The sequence below is a fragment of the Vipera ursinii genome (genome assembly GCF_947247035.1).
Source record: "Vipera ursinii genome assembly, chromosome: 2".
Taxonomy (NCBI): Eukaryota; Metazoa; Chordata; class Lepidosauria; order Squamata; family Viperidae; genus Vipera; species Vipera ursinii.
Window position 1 is genome coordinate 190,164,351 of NC_139513.1, and position 22,288 is coordinate 190,186,638.

Consider the following 22,288-nt stretch of genomic DNA (forward strand, 5'->3'; position numbering starts at 1 on the left):
TTTCTTGTTGACTAATCTTAGATATAGCCTCAATTTTAGATGAAGAATATATAGAGAGAACTAGCTGCACTTAATCACTGAAATATAGAAATATGTTAGAAATATAATAAGTAATGAGAAATTAAAGCCACAAGTATTTGAAATTATCAACCACCTCTCTTACATTAACATACTACTATCTACTACTATCTACCTGCTTCTTCATTGTCATTAGGAGAAGCAATTTCTACACAGTCCTGGAAGAGGGTACTTATTCTGGTGCCATCAGCATGATCTACTATTCGGGATCCATCTGTTTTCTCCACAATTAATACTTTATCTTCTCTCATTACCATTACCTAGAATTGAAAATTATCAATGAAGTGTTACAAATGGATTAAATGCTCAACAAACATTTCAGAATATTTTAATACAAACATTGGAAACATAGATTTGATCTTTTAAGTTGTGAAAATGGATTGTATCACTTATAAAGACATCAGGATAATGAAACAGTACCGTTCCATTAACTGGATCAGTGGCCTGGTAAGACAAGAGTGGTTTCAGGTCAAGCTTTTCGCTTCCCTTGGTGCCTATCTGAATGCCTAATGGGGTAGTCGTTATCCAGGTGCCAGCAAAGGCATCAGTGGATGATTGTTCAGGCTCAGGCAGATGTTCTTGAGCAATTGTTTCAATAGCTTCATTTTTTCCTGCAAGCAGACCTTTAGTATTTTTTCCTGGAAAATAACAGGAAAAAATAACATTTATTCATACATTTGGATAACATTCTAAAAACTTCATTGTGTGAAGGGCAGCTAAAGTGTCAGCATGTATTTTTCTAATTAACTATCTAACCACAAAATATGGACATTGGAAGACTTACTCCTTCATGGTTACTCTTTGTCAAAATACAGAACTATTTTTCATTAAAGCATACCTACTCCTAAAGTAAAGGATAGAAATTGTTTGTAAGAAAATCATAACTTAGACCAGGGATTTTCAGCTCCATGGAATCCTACGGCTCCATTATAGATCAAGAGCAAAAAAAAAATATCACTATTTTTCACAGACAATTTAGATTCAGATCTGGAAGAATTTGACTTCCAGACTCGAGATGGACTTTTAAGAAAAGATTTGTTTCCAAGGATTCTTGAGGGATCTAGGGTTTTTTTTTTATCTTTTCAGTTGTCAGCCTATTTCTTTGGGGAGGAATAGTACTGGATAAATGCATCTTACTGCTGTTTGAGAATATGTGACATTATTTTTATAAAGGCACAAATATTGAATATGATTCTTTGCATTACGGATGCCCTACAGAACAATGTGATATAATATATTACATAAAGTACTATAATTATACAACATTCTATTATTTTACTCTATAAGATTTGTTTGTTTGTTTGTTTTTTGACTTCTTCAACTTCAACTTCTTTTTCAGTCCTGGACTATATTGACTTACTGCTTTTTTTACTGCTTGTCTCCGGAGTTGGTGTGATCTCTGTATGAGGTGTGCTGGGTGCAGGTGGAGGTGGGATCACAGGCCCAGAATCAGGACTCCTAATCACTGTGCCATCAGCAAAGAGTATCTTAAAAACAGCAAAGCAAAATGTGATTAGCTACAAAGATATTCAGAACAGCAGATACAGTACTATGTTCAAATTTTAAAAAATGACCAAAATGTGTAAAGAAGTTTTATACCTGGATTTAACATTTCTACAGACTTATATTTATATTTAGATGAAACAGTTCTATAGATTTCAACTCTACTCAATAATTAAACTTCCTTGGTGGCCACGCTTCATACTGAAAAATGACTGAAACCGTTTGAAAATATTAGCAAAGCACAGTAGCTTCTCCATGTGCATCTAAGCCAAGAGAAAAATAATTAATACAGAAAAAACATAGCATGCAGGAATATATATTCAAACACAGGTTGTCATAATTTGAGGTGACGTCTACTTAATTAGGGTGTTATGATTCAGTCAGGATTTAATTCAGTAATAAAAAATGAATTTTACATTCAAAGCTAAATGAATATAAGTATACCTGAGTGGATCCATCTATCATGTACTTTACAACAGTCCCTTCTCGTGTTATTACTCTGGAAAATTCTTGCTCTATTGGTTTCTTCACCGTTTTATGAAGTTGCGACTGTTTTACTCTTTGTGGATAGCTCTGCCTAATAAATATTTCAAAAGGAGATTCCTTGACCATATTGTTATCCTCTGTTTCCATCTCAGCCTTGCTGTCACGGGCAGTCTCATTCCTGACAGTAGGATCTGCTCCAGATTCAACACTGGCTTTAGCATTGAATGTCTTGTCTCCATTGTCTTTAGCTACAGGTTCATGGGGCTGAATCTGCTTTTCTTTGCTCTCCTCTGTTTTGATTTCTTCCAGCTTGATTTCACCTGATTTAGTCTCATCTGTTTTGCTTTCTTCATCATCGTTCTTGTCTTTCTCTCCTTTTTCTTCACCTTTTACATAGCAAAACAATTTTGTTAAGTCGGTTAAAATTATTAAAGTAACAGTTGACTACGGAAACTTGAGGACCTCACCAATGTTACAAAATGTCAAAATGGAAACCCAAGAAGAACAATACAATACTGACCCAAATTTATGCTTATACCTCAGTGAATGAAAGGTTAGTCAAGAGAGGAAAGGCAGCAGTTCAAATATTTTAAACGTAGTGCTACAAATGATCTATTTATATATATTTTAATCCTGCAAATTAATACCTTTACCATTAGTTTCATTAGCTCTACTTGTTACCATAAATTGAACAGAATGCCACCACAGATTTTACTGTATGAGGAACAAACTCAAGTCTTTTCAGCTGCAGGAATGGTAGCATCAAATGGAGTCCAACTACTTACTATTCAGCATTTCCCAATCTTAAATGTGCAACCTAAAGAAGTATCTCTGACATAGGTATCTTGCTGAAAATCTTAGTTATATTTTGAAGTGAGGTTACATGGATGAAATCTTCATTTAAAAGCTAGCATCAGGGAAACTGATGCATCAAAGATTGAAAACAGAGTGCTTCATATTTTTAAAAAGCTCTCTGGGAAGTTAAACAATTAAATACACTATGGGTACATGTATATATGCTGTAAAAATAAAATGGATATGACATTTTTAATTGCAGGGAAAACCATCCCAGAATTCTGTCTGATTTAGAAGATTAAAAAGTGAATTTTCCCTGATTCAGATATCCTTAGATGTAAATTCATTCTAGCTGAACTGGGGTAGGTTCCCATCCAGAGCTTTAGTAGAAAATATGTCAACATCCCTATATAGTTGAAGTAAAAAAATGAGTAGATCCCAGTTCATCGTAAGTTTACTATATTTCCTGCTTGTCTCCAATATGCTTACTAAAGGATATTTTAGCCACTAAAGCCAATATTGCTTTTTCTTTTTCTGTGGACTGGAAAGCTTGTGTACTCAGGAAGTAACATACTGTAAGAGCTTTCATTACCTGATGGAACATTAACAGTACAATTGCTTTTGTAAAAAAAATGTTTATTCAACCAACCTGCGAATTTTTGACCAATAAAGGTAAGTACCAATCCATTGGGAGAAGACACGTTCAAAGTATTGAAACTACGAGTTTCAGAGACAGCCTGTGCTTGGACTGGCTCATTTCTTTCTGTCTACAATATGCAAAAGAAGCAGAAAATGATAATGTATTTAAAACATTTCAGTTCTCCACAGTGCCAAATAGCTTTAAGGATTAATAGAATAGTGCACTAGTACATAAAATCAGTTTAAAAGTTTTTGCCAAGTGTTAATTTAATTTTAGCATTAGCAAAGGCACTTAAATAGTTTTCTATTGGTTTCAGATTCTGTGTTTGTCAAATTGCTTGCCAAAATTTCTAAGTATTTGTTAATGTAAAAAAAAATTTTAAAAAAATATTTAACTGTAACTTGGTATAGTTACTTGGCTGCAAAGCACAGACTATTTACAGCTTATTTTTATTTATTTATTTGTATCCCACCTTTATTATTTTTTACAATTATCTCAAGGTGGGAAACATATCCAACACATCTTCCTCCTCTTATTTTCCCCACAATGTGTTTCTTAAAAACCCGTTTCCTCAATCATTGGGAATTCTGAGTAGGAAAATCTGATCTGATTTTTGTTTAGCGAACTACCCATTCTATAGCTGGTAGAGAGCAAAGAAAGCACAAAATGTTAATATACACTTGTGGTTAGCAATTTTATTTACTTATTTCATTCTAGATATTAGCACTCAAACTGATAAGGAGTTAAATAGACCTTTAACTTGGTTGGCTAAGAACAAAACTATTTTTTGATTTGAATAATTTCTGTCAAAAATTATTTCTGAGTTTGACCCAATTCTCAAGAACAATATATACTAGAGCCAGATTTGAATTGTTTGATTCCATAGCCAGTTGGTCAACTATCGGAGCTTCCACCATCTTCCATATCATGTATATCCAGTGCCTTAGCTATCAAAGATATTGCTCTTGTTTTGTTTTGTTTGATAGTCAACTATATGTCCCTCTTAGGCTTAGATAACATCCCTACTTGAAATTCAAAGCCCACTGGGATTTGAATGGCAGGTTGTCTTATTTCCTTCTGGCTTCTAATCTATACATGATGAACAAAATGGCTAAGTTTATGATTAAGGCAGTTGACCAAAGGACGTGTTATATTGAATATTGTATTTACCTGAATATTGAGTCTTAGTATTTAACACATATGCATTTTATCACTGTATCTCCTTTTATTTACTTTACCTTGGACTTATATACTGTATTTTATTTTCATTTTATATTCGATATGGTTGTAAGACTAATTAACCAATAACTTATCTGTCTACTTATTTATGAAATCTATATTTTTCCCTTGGCTAATGGAAGGAATTCAAGGCCAGTTTTTTTCTTCTCTGTTGTAAACAAAATGTAAACAAAAATGTAAGGACCTGTAACTAATAATCTGAGGGGGGCCAAAATTATACTGTTTGCTGAGCAGCCTAATTTGTGATGATCGGTCATAATACTATGCCAATGGGAGTATATCTTGCTTGCTGCACAGATGCCGAATCTACTCAGAATATCTGGAAGGAATATATTTGGAAAATGACTGGGTCATCTTATCAGAAGGGTTTTAAACTAAAATTGAAGGAGGAGGGTGACCAAATTTCACAACCTTTAGGATGTATTTCCAAGCAAAAACCACGAGACAACCAATCAAATAAGGAGGTTGAGAGTAAAAAGAAGAAAAACTCAAATGCAAAGTAGGGGATGTAGGAATCATACCAGGGTCAGCCACTTGGTGTAAATGTTAGTATAAATGCCTATACACTAACGTTCAAAGTTTAGGGAATAAACAGAATGAACTTGAAATACTAGTAAATGAGTGCAAGTATGATATAGTTGCCATTACAGAAACTTGGTGGCATGAAACTCATGACTGGAATGTACTGATACAACTATTCAAAAGACACAGAGCTAACAAAAGAGGAGGTGGAGTTGCATTATATGTTACAGACCATTTCCTCTCTGCAGACACACAACAAAGTTACAACGGCACTGTAAAAAGTGTCCTATGACTATTTTTCACACAACCATTGCAGCATCCCCATGCTTGACAACTGACTCACATTTATGATGGTTGCAGTGTCCCAGAGTCACGTGATCACCTTTTGCAAACGTTGACAAGCAAAGTCAATGGAGAAACCAGATTCATTTACCAACCATGCTATTAATTTAAGAACTGCAGTGATTCACTTAACAAATGTAGCAAGAAAAATCATAAAATGGGGCAAAACTCACTTAACAAATTTCTCACTTTGTAATATAAATTTTGGGCTCAATTGTGCTCGTACGTTGAGGACTACCTATATGTAGGAAACATACCACAGTAGTAATGGGGGTCTTTAACTACCCTGACATCAACTGGAAGACAAACTCTGCAACAAATGGGAGATCGAACAGATTCCTGACTAACCTAGCTGACAACCATTACCCAAAAGGTAGAGGAGGCAAATACAGGGACTGCTATAAATGGACTTTATTCTTATAAACAGAGAAGAAGTGATAGAAGGGATTGAAGTTGCAGGAACTTTAGGGGAGAGTGACCATGTCATATCAGAATTCAATATAAAACAGATACAAGCAACAGAACATAATCAAATCAGCATCTTAGACTTAAAAGAGCTGATTTTAACAAATTCAGAGCGAGCTTGGGAAGGATCCCATGGATGAAAATCTTAAAGGGGACATCAACTTAAGAAGCTTGGGAAACTCAGAAAAAGGGGAGAAATTCCCTAAAAATGACAGCAATCAACCAATGGAATAGCTTGCCTTCAGAACTTGTGGGTGCTTCATCACTGGAGCCTGGACAACCATTTGTCTGAAATGGTATAGGATCTCCTGCTTGATCAAGAGTTGGAAGACCTCCAAGCCCCCTTCCAACCCTATGATTGTATTCTATGAAGTGTATTCATACCTTTTTCTCTTCTTGCAATGAAGATTCTTCAGGTGATACGTTCAATGTCATGCGGGAACTCATTTTGGCAGATGGTAAGGATTTCGCTGATTTTTCTTTACCTGGCTTTGCCTTTCCTGTAGCAGGAACTGCAGCAGCAGAAACAGGCGAGGTAAGGAAAGTCGAAGTGGGCAGGTTTACTGAAGGGATAGCCAGAATAGTTGCCAAGTAAGGATCCATTTCCTCTGTAAGGAAAATGGGTCATTTTGATGAAACAGAATAAACATTACATACTCCAGAAGATGGTAAAGGACAGGAAGCCTGGAGGAACGTTGTCCATGGGGTCGCGATGGGTTGGACATGACTTCGCAACTAACAACAACAACATCAAAAATGTGCAGCTATTTCTAGATCACGAAATGTCCTTTAAGTGATATGCCAGGAGCTATATTCCAAAATAGCAATAGATGAGCCAGGACAAAGTCTACATTTCATTTACACTTAAATAAAATGGAATGCAATTAATATAATAACTCCCTAGGCAAGTATTTGAATTTGTTCATCTTTCATGTTAAAAAACTAAATTGGTAATAACATTTGTACCTTGGCAAACATGTTGGAAAAATATTTTTAATCAGTTGAAAGCCAAAAGACCTAAAGCCTTATAGTGATTCTGTGGTCTGTGTTTGTCTTACCAGTTATAATCTGGATGCATCTGGACAGAAACCAGGATTTGGCTTGTCTAAAGTAGTAGTCCTCAAACTTTTTGGCACCAGGGACTGATTTTGTGGAAGACATTTTTTCAATGGACCGGGGGGGGAGGAGGAGGAGCATGCAATCTAAAATACCTTGCATGTGCAGTTTACTGTAGGGTTCGCCCTCTAATGAGAATCTAATGCCTGATGAGCTGAGATGGAGCTGAGATGGTGATGCTAGCACTGGGGAGCAGCTGCACGTACAGGTGAAGCTTCGCTCACTTGCCTGCCACTCATCTCCAGCTGAATGGCCTGATTCCTAACAGGTCACGGGGTTGTGGATCCCTGGTTTATAGGGTTTGACACCAAGAGCAGAGTTTCAGTGGAACTAACTCAGGAATGAACAGTAATTTAGAGCTATCTGGATTACTCTTTATTTTTTCAAGTTGCATGTGCAGGCTAGGCTGGGCTGAAAAGGAAAAGGACTCTTGAGAATTTTAAGTGGGCAATCTTGCTCAATCAAATACAGCAAGGGTCCCCAACCTGTGGGCTGCAGCCCGGTAGTGGGCTGTGGTCTTCTGGCCACTGGGCTGTGGGGCAGGCTGGCCAGTGTGCACACACGTGCGTGTGCACACCCACTTGCACTAGCTCGGTGACACACCTCAGGGCGTAAAAACAGGATGCCGCTGCACATTGGGGTACAGAAACGGGGTGCTGCGCCACTCAAGAATGGGGTAGGATTAGTGAGTATCACGCGGGTGCTAGCCCTGCCCCGTTTGCATAGTATGTGTGGTCGTGGCCCCGTGCGTGCGTGCGTGCATGTGCATGTAAAATACTTCCCCTTCCCTTTCTGTCTGGTCCATCAACTGGTGACCTCTGAAATAGAGGTTTCAATCCAGAACAGAATTTTAAAATAACACTTTTGAGAAGATGCTAAAAATCCATTATGAGGGAATGCCTACGGTAAAATTTTCTTTCAATATAGCATATAGGATAGAACAAGCATGACACAGAATATATAAACATTTTCCTTTTCCCGTGTTTTACCTGCTGCTTTTCCTGAAGCCCCATAACAACTAAAGGAAAGACGGATTTCATTTTCTAAGGTTGCTGAAAATGATGCAAATTTGCTCACAGGTTTTCCTTGATTAATAGTTTTTTCTAAAATAAAGGAAAATGAATATTTATGTTTGAACATGTAACAATTATTACCAATGTAGCTATTATTTCTTGATGAACAGGGCACTTACTTTTGGTTCACTGACTGATATAGTTCATAAAAAAATTAAATTAGGTAAAAAAAGCTTCTCTCAACTGGTAGAACTCTAAACTTCTATAAGAAGCTTTATTAATAATCCTGAGGTTCTAAATGAAGAGAACATTAGGAATGTGATTGGGGATTGACTCATTTTTGAAGAGAAACCATTTCAGGAAGCAGCCTTGTTTTGTAGGAGTCACTTATTTGGATACAAAGTATTACAATCACTACACAGATTTCCGTACAGTACTAGTATACAATAATCCAAGATTCTGGATGATAGGTCATTGTTTACAGCATTAAGGTAAAAAAAATCTGTCACAGAAAAGTTACTGCAATAAGATAATGCTTCCAGGCAGAGCCCAAAACACCCGGATTTCTTCAGTGTCCACTTAAGCCAGGGGTGTCAAACTCGCAACGTCACGTGACGTGTCACAACATATTGTAACTTTTTTGCCATTGCTGGCAATGGGGTGGGTGTAGTTTCGCTATGATGCATCCGGCCCGCGGGCCAGCAGTTTGACACCCCTGATTTAAGCAAAGCTGAAGTTAATTGGTTAATTGGCAAAGCTTTAGCAGGGCCTCAGTGCTTTCCCAAACATTTGAGGGGTTCATTAAAGGCTTTCAACAAAATCATCATGATGTTCAAAACAGGTGGAACTTCATCATCTGCCCTAGAGATCCCTGGGTGCTGCACTTCTAGATCAGATCAGATCAGATCAGATCAGATCAGATCACAGAAGACAAATTTGACGTCTAATCTTCCACTTATACATAAGGAGAAAAGATATACACACTATCATGGACAAAGATGTTTTGGAAGCATTAATTGCACAAGCCTGTGTTTCATTAACCAAAAAAAAACTATTTCTCTCTCTTGTACTAAGAAAACTGCAGGTCTCTGGTATGCTGCACTGGGAAGATTCTATGCTAGAAGTCTCAGCCAGGGTGGGCAGTTCTGAGTTTGGACAAGAAACTGAATTTAGGTAAATTTCTAAATAAATTTGGCTCAGCTGGTTAACAGAAACAAGATTTCTGCAGGATAGCATACAGTCCAGCACCAAATATGGAGCCACTGCAGACAGCTCACGATCTTTAGGCCGCTCTGAATATTGAAAACAGTGATTGGGGAGAAATTAAGTTTAAGATGTAGATGTAGAATGAAGTATAGTGAGGTGAAATAAATTGTACATTTGTAGAGCAATCAAAGATTCTCTCTGGACAACTCAATTATCACTCCTCTACAGATGGTGGAATGTCCTTGATTCATACATTAGAGAAGATATAAAACTAGCAAGCCAAGAATTATAAATTGCATTGCTGTCTTGGAATAAGTGACCTTTAATGCCTGATTGCAAAGACTTGCTCTTAAGAGAAAATAATGCCTTTGATTGAGTTGCCTTGTAGAGGCCTGACATATGTACAAGAGATGGGCAAACCAGGAGCCAATTTCTAGCACCTGGCTAGAAACCCGGAAACTGTGAGTTCTAATCCCACTTTATGCATGAAAACCAGTTGGGTGACTTTGGGCTGCTCACTCTCTCTCAACCAAACTCACTTCACAGGGTTGTTGTTGTGGGGAAAATAGGAAGAGGTATAAGGTATGTTTGCTGTTTTGAGTTATTTATCAAAATAATAAAGGCAAGATAAAAAAAATCTAAAATTAAATAAAAATTTGCTTCTCTAGCATAACATTTAAAAGTCATGCTTGCTAGACTAGGGATATTTCTTCCCCAAATAGTCAATGAATAGGGAACAAAATAACTATCATGATAAATATCCAAAAACAATAAATGTTTTGGAAAGGTTTAAATAATGTGCTACCACTGCTTATTAAAAAAACAATTCAGAGTATTATATTAGTAAAACTGCATATAGGAATATGCACTATATGGAATTTGGTATAGATATAGAGCTTTTATAAGTGAAGCAAAGAAACTGCGATGAATTATGGATTTTACTACTTGAGGGAATGGTTGCACACAAAAAGAGAAACATGCATTTCTGAAGCATTTTTATGAATAATGAAACCATGGTTTGGTCATCTATAGTTACCTAAATGATCTTTTTAAAATATTCACTCAATTACCTGGCTTTATCTCATGTTCTTCTAGGGAACCAAAACTTTCTTCTTCATCTGTTAGTCTTATCTGAGGATCTATTATATGAATGAAGAAACTGTGGTTATCTTTTATCACCTTCACTTTAACTAAGGTTGACCCTGGAAAAAAGAAAACAAAAAAATAATTAGTATCAGAATGGGCAGTCATGATTCTAATGTTAAATAATCCATATAACAATTACATTATACAAATTGCTAGAACATTTGCTGAACATCTTCTGAAATTAGATATAGCTTCCTAGTTCTTTTCCATATTAACTTATCTAGTATAATCGTTAAAGTAAAATACATACTGATAAATAAGTATAATTTTCAAAAACAAAGTGCAAACAGAATTTTCTTAAAATACTTTAATTAAATTGATTTGTTGATACATAAATATCCCCTTAGAATTTATATCAATAATTAACCTCCTCTGTCTAGCATATTAATTTTAATTAGTGATACAAACTCATTTTTAAATAGCACTTCGTCAGAATTTAATAATTTTAAATATCAGAATTCAAAACACACCGATAAAGATCTATTGAGCTATCTCTTAGTGAACTTCCTTCAATGTATGTTTCTTTGCATTTAATTTCTTCTAATACATTTTGTGTACTTAAGAGTTGAGAATTATTCCTGCAATGGACTCAGTTAAATAACATGTCAGTTTGTCACATTGTTTCAACTGTTCATTTAATATTAAAACAAGTCCTATTGAACATAGCTGGGCTTAAGACCCTATGTTATCCCACCTTCAGTCCTCACTATTTTATTCCCACAGCCAGTTGACCAGATTCTTATGAGAAGCCAACAAGCAGTATGTACGTGGAATTTCATCTTCCAGCATGTTCTGCAGCAACTACTTTTGAGAAGTGTTTTGTCTGCAATGTGGAAATAATATCTAGCCTGCATGGCTATAGTATTAGTCACAGAGAGTCTTATCCTCCAATTAATTTAATTTCTGATTAAAGTTTCAGGACAATGTTTATACTATGTGACAAGCACATAAACATGATTTCAATGTCCGATAGGAAACCTGCACAATATGAAAAAATTACCTCTTTCAAACATTATTTTTTCTGCTTGGATTTGCCCTCCATCAGTAGGGAAAAGATAGTGGATAGTCCCTGAAACTTGAATGGGATTCTCACCCATATTATATCCAAGAAACTAGAAGAGAACAGTTATAGAACAATATATTATCAAATTAAATACAAGTAATGGGGAAACTGGGAATCACTAACAAATCAAATCAGGAAATATGGTTTCTTTTACTAAATCAACCTTTGGCGGCTCAATTCCTGGGAATTAAAAATGAAAATGAAATCAAAATTTGTAATGGTTGCCTAATTTATTTTGTTCTTTTTGCAGATCAGAGAGTTTCACATCGGTTTAGCCCATGTATGGGTGATCTCTCTGGTCCTAAAGCAAAAAAGAAACATACAAGTGAAGTTTTTCAGACTGAACGGATTTGTTGACTTATGTACTAGGTCTTGCTTCTGGAGGTCCTAAGGAAAGGGCATTCCTTGGGAGGACACTTCTTGTATAGGTTTTGGCAATAAACCCTTTATTAGCTTCTTGACTACTGAGATACAGTATGCTCTGCAAGCTAAGTAGAGGAATCACCTGTCTAAGGCAGGGGTCTTTAAACTTGGCCCTTTTATGACTTGTGGACTCCCAGAATTCCTCAGCCAGCCAGTCATGAAAGGGCCAAGTTTGAAGACCCCTGGTCTAGGGTAAAAAATCTGCAACAGCTGCCTATTATTTTACAAGACATGATTTCAGGTGTTGGTATTCACTTTAAAAGTGGAAGCCTACAAGCCTTAGGACAGGGGTCTTCAAACGTGGCCCTTTTATGACTTGTGGACTTCAACTCCCAGAATTCCTCAGCCAGCATGCTTGCAGAGGAATTCTGGGAGTTGAACTGCACAAGTCATAAAAGGGACAAGTTTGAAGACCCTTGCCTTAGGACCTATCTAAGAACCACCTCTCCTGTTATGAACCTGTCCAATTGTAAAGATCAACAAGAAAGGCACTGTTGAAAATAAGATCATCTTTTTCCATCAAACTGTTGTAGAAAGATCACCTTGCATTCTGCTTTCCATCTTTATCCTGATACAATTATGTACTTAAAAAAGTTAAAGCCAGAAAATCAAAGGTGTCTGTCTATCTCCATCCAAGACCCCACAAACTAATTGTTTCCAAAAACTTTGGATGGTTCCATAACTTTTGATACATAGATAAACATAAGTTTATATAGATATTAACTATAGATATTAACTTCTCCTCCCTCCACTGATGCCATCATATTATCATACTCATGAAGCTTTAGATGTATGGTTTTCTTTTTAAAACTGCTTTGATTAAAATTCCCTTCCAGGAAATTTATAAAAGCTAAGAGCCAAACAAACATTTAAATAACCAAAATAATACAAAATAAGTAATAAAATTTAATTTAATTTAATTTAATAATTTGATTTCTATACCGCCCTTCTCCCGAAGGACTCAGGGCGGTGAACAGGGCAATACACAATAAAAATCAGATACAAAAATTAAAAAACCATTAAAAAACCATTAAACATCATGCCCATAAAATTAATACATATTAAGTTAACAACTAATTTTAAAAACCCAACCCCATCCCGTCAGACCAGGCCAGCTTGTTCGAAAAAGAATGTTTTAAGATCGTGCCGGAAGGAGCGAAGGTCGGGGGCCGTTCGGAGCTCAACCGGTAAGCTGTTCCAAAGGTCTGGCGCGCCCACAGAGAACGCTCTCCCCCTGGGGGTCACCAATCGGCATTCTTTGATCGGCGGCACCCTGAGGAGGCCCTCTCTGTGGGAGCGCACTGGACGGAGGGAAGTTGACGCCAGTCGCAGGTGTTGCCGTAGGTAATCCGGACCCATGCCATGAAGGGCTTTGTACGTCATAACTAACACCTTGAACCTCACCCAGAGAGCAACCGGTAGCCAATGCAGCTCGCGGAGCAGAGGTGTAACATGGGAGTATCGGGAAACTCCCAAGACGACTCGCGCGGCTGCATTCTGCACCAGCTGGAGTCTCCGGGTGGACCTCAAGGGCAGCCCCATGTAGAGAGCATTACAGTAGTCTAGACAAGAGGTCACGAGCGCATGAGTGACTGTGCGCAAGGCATCCCGGTCTAGATAGGGCCGCAACTGGCGCACCAGGCGAACCTGGGCAAAGGCCCCCCTAGTCACAGCTCCAATATGCTCTTCCAAAGAGAGCTGTGAATCTAGAAGGACCCCCAAGTTGCGGGCCCTATCTACGGGGGGTAATAGCTCACCCCCCATGGCCAATGATGGAATAATCGGAATTTCCCGGGATGCCGGCACGAACAGCCTCTCAGTCTTGTCAGGGTTGAGTCGAAGCCTGTTCCTCCCCATCCAGACCCGGACCGCCTCCAGGCAACGGGACATCACGTCGAGGGCATCGCTGGGGTGGTTTGGGGTAGAAATAAAAAGTTGGGTATCATCAGCATATTGGTGATACCCAACTCCAAAACCACGAATGATCTCACCCAGCGGCTTCATATAGATGTTGAACAGGAGAGGCGAGAGAACCGATCCCTGAGGAACTCCACAAATGAGAGGTCTCAGGGTCGATCTCTGCCCCCCTGCTAACACCGACTGCGAACGTCCCAGGAGGTAAGAGGAGAACCACTGGAGAACCGTGCCTCCCACTCCTAACCCCCTGAGACGTTGCAGCAGGATACCATGGTCGATGGTATCAAAAGCCGCTGAGAGGTCTAAAAGGACTAGGACAGAGGAACAACCCCTGTCCCGAGCCCGCCAGAGATCATTCACCAGCGCAACCAATGCCGTCTCCGTGCTGTACCCGGGCCTGAAACCCGATTGGTACGGGTCTAGGTAGTCAGCTTCCTCCAAGAACAAAGGGAGCTGATGCGCCACCACGCTCTCAACAACCTTCGCCAAAAAGCGAAGGTTGGAGACCAGACGATAGTTGTTTAAAATTGCTGGGTCCAAGGCAGGTTTCTTGAGGAGGGGTCTCACCACCGCCTCCTTCAAGGCGGCGGGAAAACTACCCTGACTCAAAGAAGCAGTAATCACTGCCTGGAGCCAGCCTCGTGTCCCATCCCGGGCTGCATAAGTCAGCCAGGAGGGGCACGGGTCCAACAAACACGTGGTGGAGCTCAGCTTCCCCATGATCTTGTCCACTTCTTCAGGGGTCACAGGATCGAACTCTTCCCAGATTAAATCGACAAGATTAAATGTCCCAGTTTGCTATTATTCTGACATCAGAAACTCCTAAATATTCCTGGCAATTAACTAAAGTCAACAAAGCCCTAAAAAGAATCTAAATTAAGGTCTTTGCAGACATAGAATCTATTATGGGAAACTATAGGGGTAACAAAGCACCACACCAGAATATTGCTGGGGCACAACTACATTGATTGTGTAAGAAAATCCAGGCTACAGACAAAACATTAGCACTGGAGACTTCTTGAAAGGTGCAACCTATTACTGAACCTTGCAAGGGTTGACATAGTAACTAGAATTATTTCCAGTAATTTACACAATCCTTAATTGATTCACCTTATAATCTTGCTCTGCAGGCAAAGGAGGCACAGTTTGTTTACTCTGTTTCTGCAACTTGGCCTGATCTTCAGCCTCTGATGATTTGGATGTTTCTGCTTTATCCTTAGAACCCTTTTTCTTCGATGCTTTTCCTTCTTCAGGAATGGGTGGCTCTTTACCCTGGCCTTTCTTTTTCCCATCAGATTTTTCCTTCTTCTCTGCTTTTTTTAATTCTTTTAAGCGTTCTTCTTCCAACAGTCTATCTTGCTCTTCTTTCCAGGCCTACAGAAAAAGGAAAGCTCAGAGTCAGACCTAACATCAAATGTGGATTTTAACACAGCCAAGCAATTTGGGTTTTGCCCCAACAAATCAATCCATTATTGAAAGGCTTGTTTATTTTTCTCTTTAGAAAAATTGCTATTTTAGGGAATTGTTGCAAGCAACATGATTATTTGCTTGCATTACATTACAACTATCAAGTGATTTAGACATTACTATAATATGCATTATTTAATACTGCATCACAGTAACATTACTATGATCACAACTGCTAATTTAACTAGATACATTCTTATATCTCAACTACATAAATAGAGGAATAAGTGGTATTCAGTAGTAATCAGTAGTTACCTTGAGAGATTCATCTCTGACAAATATATTTTTTTCCTTCTCAGGTACAAGTTCAGATGAAACTTCTACTTTGCTTTTCGTAGAACCTTTGACATTTGAGAAAGCATAAAGATTGTAACCATACCATATAATATGAGACTGTTATATAAATGGTTCCTTGGGTAAGTGTCAAATATTTTAAGCAAGCAAAAAACTGACTCTGTGTAGGAAGATGTTTTCAATGAAATCCAACAGTATGTTTCTCCTCAAAAAAGCACTTTCCACTGATGGAAACAGAAATATGCACTTTTTCATTCTGGCCTAATAATTGGCTTCAGAAAAGCTACTCTCTCATAATCATTGGGAGAATTAAACAGATCTATCTCTTGTCATGCCTGAAAATTGCAAGTGCTTTTCAGGTAGGAAATAGCATAGCTGAGTTAAGTAGCAGTATATAGCTGACCTTGGCTGATCTTCCAAAGCTAAGTAAGCCAAACCTGTTTTATACTTGGATGGGAGACCACCAAGAAATACCAGGATAGTAGAACAGGTTAGGAAAAAACATCTCCAAAGTTAGCAATAGCTACTTCCATATTCGTGTAAACAAAAAAGCAAGCAATACATACCCTCCCTTGCTTTTATTGTTTGTTTGTGAAATTTTTATGTTGCCCATCTGAGCTTGCTGATGTTTTGTGTATATGTCCTTGAGGATTGTTGTTGAAGACAAGGATGCATTTCAGAAACTGGAAATTTTAATCTGTATTGGTTAGGTTTCTGGTTATGTAGCAATGGTGTTTTTGTTTGACTAATAAACTATAAACCATGCTGGAATTTAAAAAAAAACTAGGAAGAAGGCAATAGCAAACTACCTTAAAAGAACATTATAGGTCAAAGTCTACAAGATTATCATGAGCCGAGCTTGGTTTGAAGGATCTAAAGATGACATATTTTGTTTGGCATCACCTGGCCAAACAACAGGTGTAATAAAAATGGATAGTTCGCTGTTGTAGAATTAATGTTTGCTACTCATATAGTTAAAGAGAGCAGGTCCTTTTCTTGCAGGGGGACAGCTAGCACGCTGCCCATGCAAATATTCAGTAACATTTAAAGAAACTCCACAGCATAAAAATACTGGGATTGACCAAACAAGGATGTATTAGGGGTATTTAAACAATTTAGTCCCTTTTTGACCTGTGTGCTAAATAAAGAGCTTCATAGTATGAAAAAAGACTTCAGTCAAGCTGTCTGCAATGATGAGTCTATGTGTGTGAATGCATGTTTAACATGTTTTAAAAAATGTTCCTTTTGCCAATATTTCTGCAAAATTAATTGGCCAATAACCCATTAACACAGACTGCTATGCTCCTTATTCCCATGGCCCTGGTGTAAAAATACAAAGGAGAAGCAGATCATACTGAGTATCCTTTGTTTCCTATGCCAGAATATTCAAAACGTCTTTAGTTTTGCTTCCACAAAATAATGAAGCTGTTTGGAGCTTTGCTCCACTACACAGCAGTCCATTTGGGACATTCAGATGAAACCTTCTGAGTGAGATGCCTGGTTCTAAACTGAAATATAACAGGTTGCTTATGTCACAGACACCGCTAGATTATATCTGTAGGAGAGGTAGAGGTGGGGGGAGGGGGGGAAAAGCTAAACGAGTCATCAGCCTAAAGTTATTGTATTCCCACATCTATCTCCAACCCCTCTTGAATTCTGTTGATACTTATCTAGCGCCAATTATTAGCACTGAATGTTAGTTGACCAGATTCTTTATTGTTTGAGCAATAAATCTCAATAATTCCAACATATGATTCTGATTCTTTGCACCTGTCAATACCATAAAAATACTTACTTTTCGCTTTCTTTGTAGCAGCCCCCTTTTTGCCAGAAGGTGGAGACTTGACCTCAGCAGGAGCTTTCTCCATTGCCTCTTTAGCTAATCTAAGTTCCTCCAGTTCCTTAGCCATTTTTTCTTCCTGGTATTTGGCTTCTTCTGTCACTATCCATTCATCAATGGAGGCAGCCACCAATTCCAAATAATTCCTGTAAAATGTATTACTGCTATCAATCAGAACAATGACTAGAAAGGCTCTTCTCCTTGACCTTGACCAACGAAATTTCTTAGCAGATTGGGTGCGTAGCAGGCCTCTTCTGCTGGCACGAGGGGGCAAGCAATTCCTCAGATACCATGGAACCATGCCATGGGGTTGTTAATTTAACTGGGTTTTAGATTTACTCTTGGGGCTTGAATTTAATTTAATTGTTTTAATTGATTTTAATTTTTTGTATTTCATGGTTTTAACTGCCCTGTAAACCGCCCTGAGTCAGACGGAATAGGGCGGTATACAAATCCAATAAAATAAATAAATAAATAAATTTACAGTTTTAAAGATAATAACCAATGCCTTGAATTGGATCTGGAAGCAAAATGATAACCAATGCACCTTGCAGAACAGCAGTATTATGTGCCAGCCTAGGCCTCCCAGAACTGTGTACGCTGCTGCATTCTGCACCAGCTATAGCCTCCAAATACTCTTCACGGATAGCCCCATGTAGAACTTGTTGCAATAATCCAACCAAGAGATGACTAGGCCATCAATGAACAGGCATAGGGTCTCATGATCCAGATAAGAGCGTGACCCATGAAGTTGCACAAAGGCCTAGTCATGACTATCACTGCTCTTTGAGCAGGAGTCACAAATTCCAGAACAACTTCCAGGTTGCGCAGTGGGTCTGTCTGGGGTAGTGCAACACCATCCACAAGTAAAGATGATAAACAACTGGATCTGAGGTCCTTTGCACACAGCTACTCCACCTTGCCAAGTTTCAGATGAAGCCTGTTGTCCCCCATCCAGATACCTACAGCCTACAGCACTGAAAAAGGGCAGCTATAGCATCACTTGGATCAGGGAGATGGAAATGTACAGCCGTCTTAAATCAGTATACTGATGATATCACATCCCATGATGTCAGATGATCTCACTCAGTGGTTTCATGTTAAAAAGGAGTGGACAGAGTACCAAGCTTTGTGGCATCCCACAAGTGGTAGCCATGGGCTGGACCTCTTGCCCCTTTTTGACACCAAATGGGACTGGCCTTTGAGAAAGGTGGTGAGTAATTCTGCACCACTCAGTCCCAAACCCTGCAGCCAGCCCAAATGGATACCATGGTCAATGGTACCTAAAACAGAGAGTTCAAGGAGAGCAAGAATGGATGCGCTACTGCCATCCCTTTTTACTGTTGTAATTATAATCTTTAAGATAATTACTATTTAAAAAAACTTTTGATAATTTCCTTTGTGTTATTCAAAATGTCTGGCACAAGTGTGAAATTTTTAAAAATATATTGTTACCTACTTCACCTTTTTTTGAAATTCAAAAATATGATGGTTGAATCTCATTGGATGTTATCTATTGGGAAATGATTATTGTTATATAAAATCAGTTTTCTTTTGCTAACTATTAAACTTTACAAATAATTTACCAACAATGATGATGAAGTAGCACCAGTCATTCATCATCAATGAATTATTATTCAGTTATAATTCACTCCCTTTCCACATGATAATAGGATAGTATTTGAAATCCATTTTACCTGAACCCAACATCAGAATGCAGTGAAATGTTCCACAACTCCTGGAATTGACGATGTTGGTTTATGGGATTATGAAGGACTATCAGCAAAGAGTTATCTTGAGTATGATAATAGGAATCAATGCACCTATAATTCTGAGTTGCATTGTGAAGGACCTGTTAACAAGAGAAGAATGAATACAAATCTCTTTTCATTAAGAGATTATCTGTAGAGATGATGCAGAAGAAAAGACAATGGGTACATTTATTTGTGCCAACTGATTTATAGGCAACTGATAAGATACCAATAATAGAAATTGTGAAATGTTTTACAATGTTTAGTCGAAATATAAATGATTGTATAAAATAGCGAACAATATAAAAATAACATTCAATTTGAAAAAGTGAGGAAAAGAAAAAAACTAAGGCAAGACATAATATTTAAAATAAGAAAAGTAAATGAGTAAAGATACAGTCAAGTGAAAAAATAAGTTAATCTCATGTAAAGCTTATTTTTTCTTAAGATGTGAATATATGAATATTTTATCTTTATTCAAACAGTATGAAGATAAAGGTGATGTGTCATGGTTCCGACAGATGAAACTCTTCAAAAGAACTTCGAGGCATTGTTTACCTTAAAGATTTTTTTATTCGAGAAACAAAGGATCAGCACTACATAGTTGAAACCAGAAACTAAATTCCCCTCCCCTGGATACAAAGTAACAAAGTGCAATTCCCTCCTCCAATAAACAGTCATAAATCACATTCCCCAATTAACTTGAAGCATGGGTTTCTCCCCAGCTTTCCAGCCTGCCAAAACACAATCAGCTCTGGGCCCAATGTCCTTGGGTTCCCACGGCTGAGTTATTATTGTTATGACTAGCTGGACTCTCATCTCTATTCCCCCTCCCAGCAGCAACTAATTCTAAAAGTAATAGAGAAAATGGCTGCATTTCCATTTGTTGTCAAAGCAAGAACATCTGATGTTAGCAGCATTGACATGATGTAAATGGATAAAATGAATTCTACAATCCCTTATTCAACAAACAATTAACAGATATGCCATTTCCTTCTGTGGGAAAAGTAAATACCCCCTTGCTCTAATACCTGGCATTGACCACTTTGATAGAAATGACCTCAAGGAGGCATTTCTTATAATTGTCTACCATTCTCTGATACTGACTGAAAGCAATATTTTTCCCATTCCTCCATGCAGAATATTTTTCAGCCATACAATATTTGTGGGATTTCTCGCATGCACAGTTCCATAGCATCTTATAGGGATTTAGAAGCAGGCTCTGAGATAGCCATTCCAAAATACCAAATTCTTGTTTTAGCTATTTCTTTACTAGAATGTTTAGGTCATTGTTATACTGCAAGGTCCACTTTGGGCTGAACTTCAATGCTCTGACAGATTACTTCATATTACCTTCTAGGACTGTCTGGTTCAATGAAGAATTCATAGTGGATTTCATGGTGGCAAGCTGTCCAGGTCCTGATGCAGCAAAGTAGGCCCAAACCACAGCATTTCCACCACCATGCTTTATGGTTGGTATCAGGGTCTTGTGGTGAAATGCTGTCCTTGGGTTTTGTCAAATTTATCTTCTGGTACTTAGCAAAATATCTTTGCCTTATCTGTCCAGAGCACATTGTTACCTAAGTCCTGGTTTTTGCCCAGGTATTCATGAGCAAACTTGAGTCTTGCAGACGTTCTGTCTAGACAGCAAAGATTTCAGCCTGGCATACCTCTCACATAGATCTAATTTGGGCACGGTCTTTCTAATAGTAGACTCATATACTTTTATATCAATAGTGGAGAGAGCTAGCTGTAGGTTATGTGACTCTGGGATTCCTAAAGACTTTTTTCAGTATATTACATTTTGCTCTGGGGTTGAACTTGCTGGGACAACCTGACCTGGGTAAATTGGCAGTTGCTTGAAATCTTCTCCACTTACAGATAATCTTCTAGATAGTAGAATGATTGATGTCCAATTGTTTGGTGATTTTTTTCAAACCCCTTCCCAGACTAACATGCATTTCTATTTTTCTTTTTGTAAGTCTCTGAGAGCTCTTCCAATTTAGACATGATGATATTACACCCTTCAATGATACAAGAAAAATGAAACTAAATGTCTGAAGTTTCAGTAGGACAGGTATCTCCCAGATCCTCTCTAACAGTGTTCTATTCATGTGTCCCTCCTCTGGTACACCTGATTCTAATTTTATATATTTGATAAATTTACAGCTTTTCCACATGTGAAATTTTCATTTATGTTTACTTAAATTACACAATATAATGTAAATGGTGCATATTGTCATTAGTATATATCCTTTATCAATATTATTGAAATGAAGATTAAATACAATGAAATATGTTTAAAAAGTCAAAAATTTCATTGCGGTATACTTTTTCACTTGATTGTAAGGACAGACGACATATAAATTTCAGGATCACCACTGAGAAGGCCCAATGGAGAGTAAGCACAACATGGTTATCTGCAATTTTCTTTTTTCTTTTTATAAGAGTTTTTATTGAATTTTATAGGGTTAGGAAGAGGATATAACCAGGGTAAGGATCAGGATTTGGGATGGGGTTAGGATTGGAATTAGGATAGGAACGGGGTTGGGAACAACATTGGGGTTGGCCCCCAATAACATTTTCAAGCTTTAGCAAACAGACTATTGTCTGGGTATATATGTTTGATTAACACTAATTAATATAACAGTAAATAGCTATAATAAACATGCTAAACGATAATCATATACGGTATCAATTAGTCAATACATATTATTCTCCTTACTAATATATATTCAAAATAAACATATCACATTCACTTCTCGCTAGTTCATTTTCCTAACCATTGGTAAAATTTATCCCATGTTTTAAAATAAATTGAGTCCTCTTTCTCTTTACTCTTTGAAGTTAATCTGTCCATTTCTGCACATTCTAAAATATATGGTTGGGTTATTTTGGTAATAGGCTGGTCTGTAATGGGAAAGATGACCTATTAGTATGTTAAGAGCAAAACTGATTCAATGGCAGTGTTTTTGTAACATG

General features: G+C 37.7%; 1 protein-coding gene across 1 annotated transcript in view; it reads right to left on the reverse strand.

Annotated features, from left to right (window-relative positions):
- The window catches only part of SPAG17 (sperm associated antigen 17), a gene marked incomplete at its 5' end in the record, with an annotated part of 124,780 nt that overhangs the window by 50,629 nt on the left and 51,863 nt on the right, over nt 1–22,288 (reverse strand). The window contains 13 exons of the mRNA XM_083353470.1: nt 194–338; nt 499–716; nt 1,439–1,565; nt 2,026–2,453; nt 3,512–3,629; nt 6,455–6,678; nt 8,176–8,289; nt 10,476–10,607; nt 11,552–11,663; nt 15,065–15,328; nt 15,677–15,762; nt 17,511–17,701; nt 19,253–19,407. Of these exons, the coding sequence (XP_083209596.1) occupies nt 194–338; nt 499–716; nt 1,439–1,565; nt 2,026–2,453; nt 3,512–3,629; nt 6,455–6,678; nt 8,176–8,289; nt 10,476–10,607; nt 11,552–11,663; nt 15,065–15,328; nt 15,677–15,762; nt 17,511–17,701; nt 19,253–19,407 (2,314 nt within the window). The remainder of the gene's footprint in view (nt 1–193; nt 339–498; nt 717–1,438; nt 1,566–2,025; nt 2,454–3,511; nt 3,630–6,454; nt 6,679–8,175; nt 8,290–10,475; nt 10,608–11,551; nt 11,664–15,064; nt 15,329–15,676; nt 15,763–17,510; nt 17,702–19,252; nt 19,408–22,288) is intronic.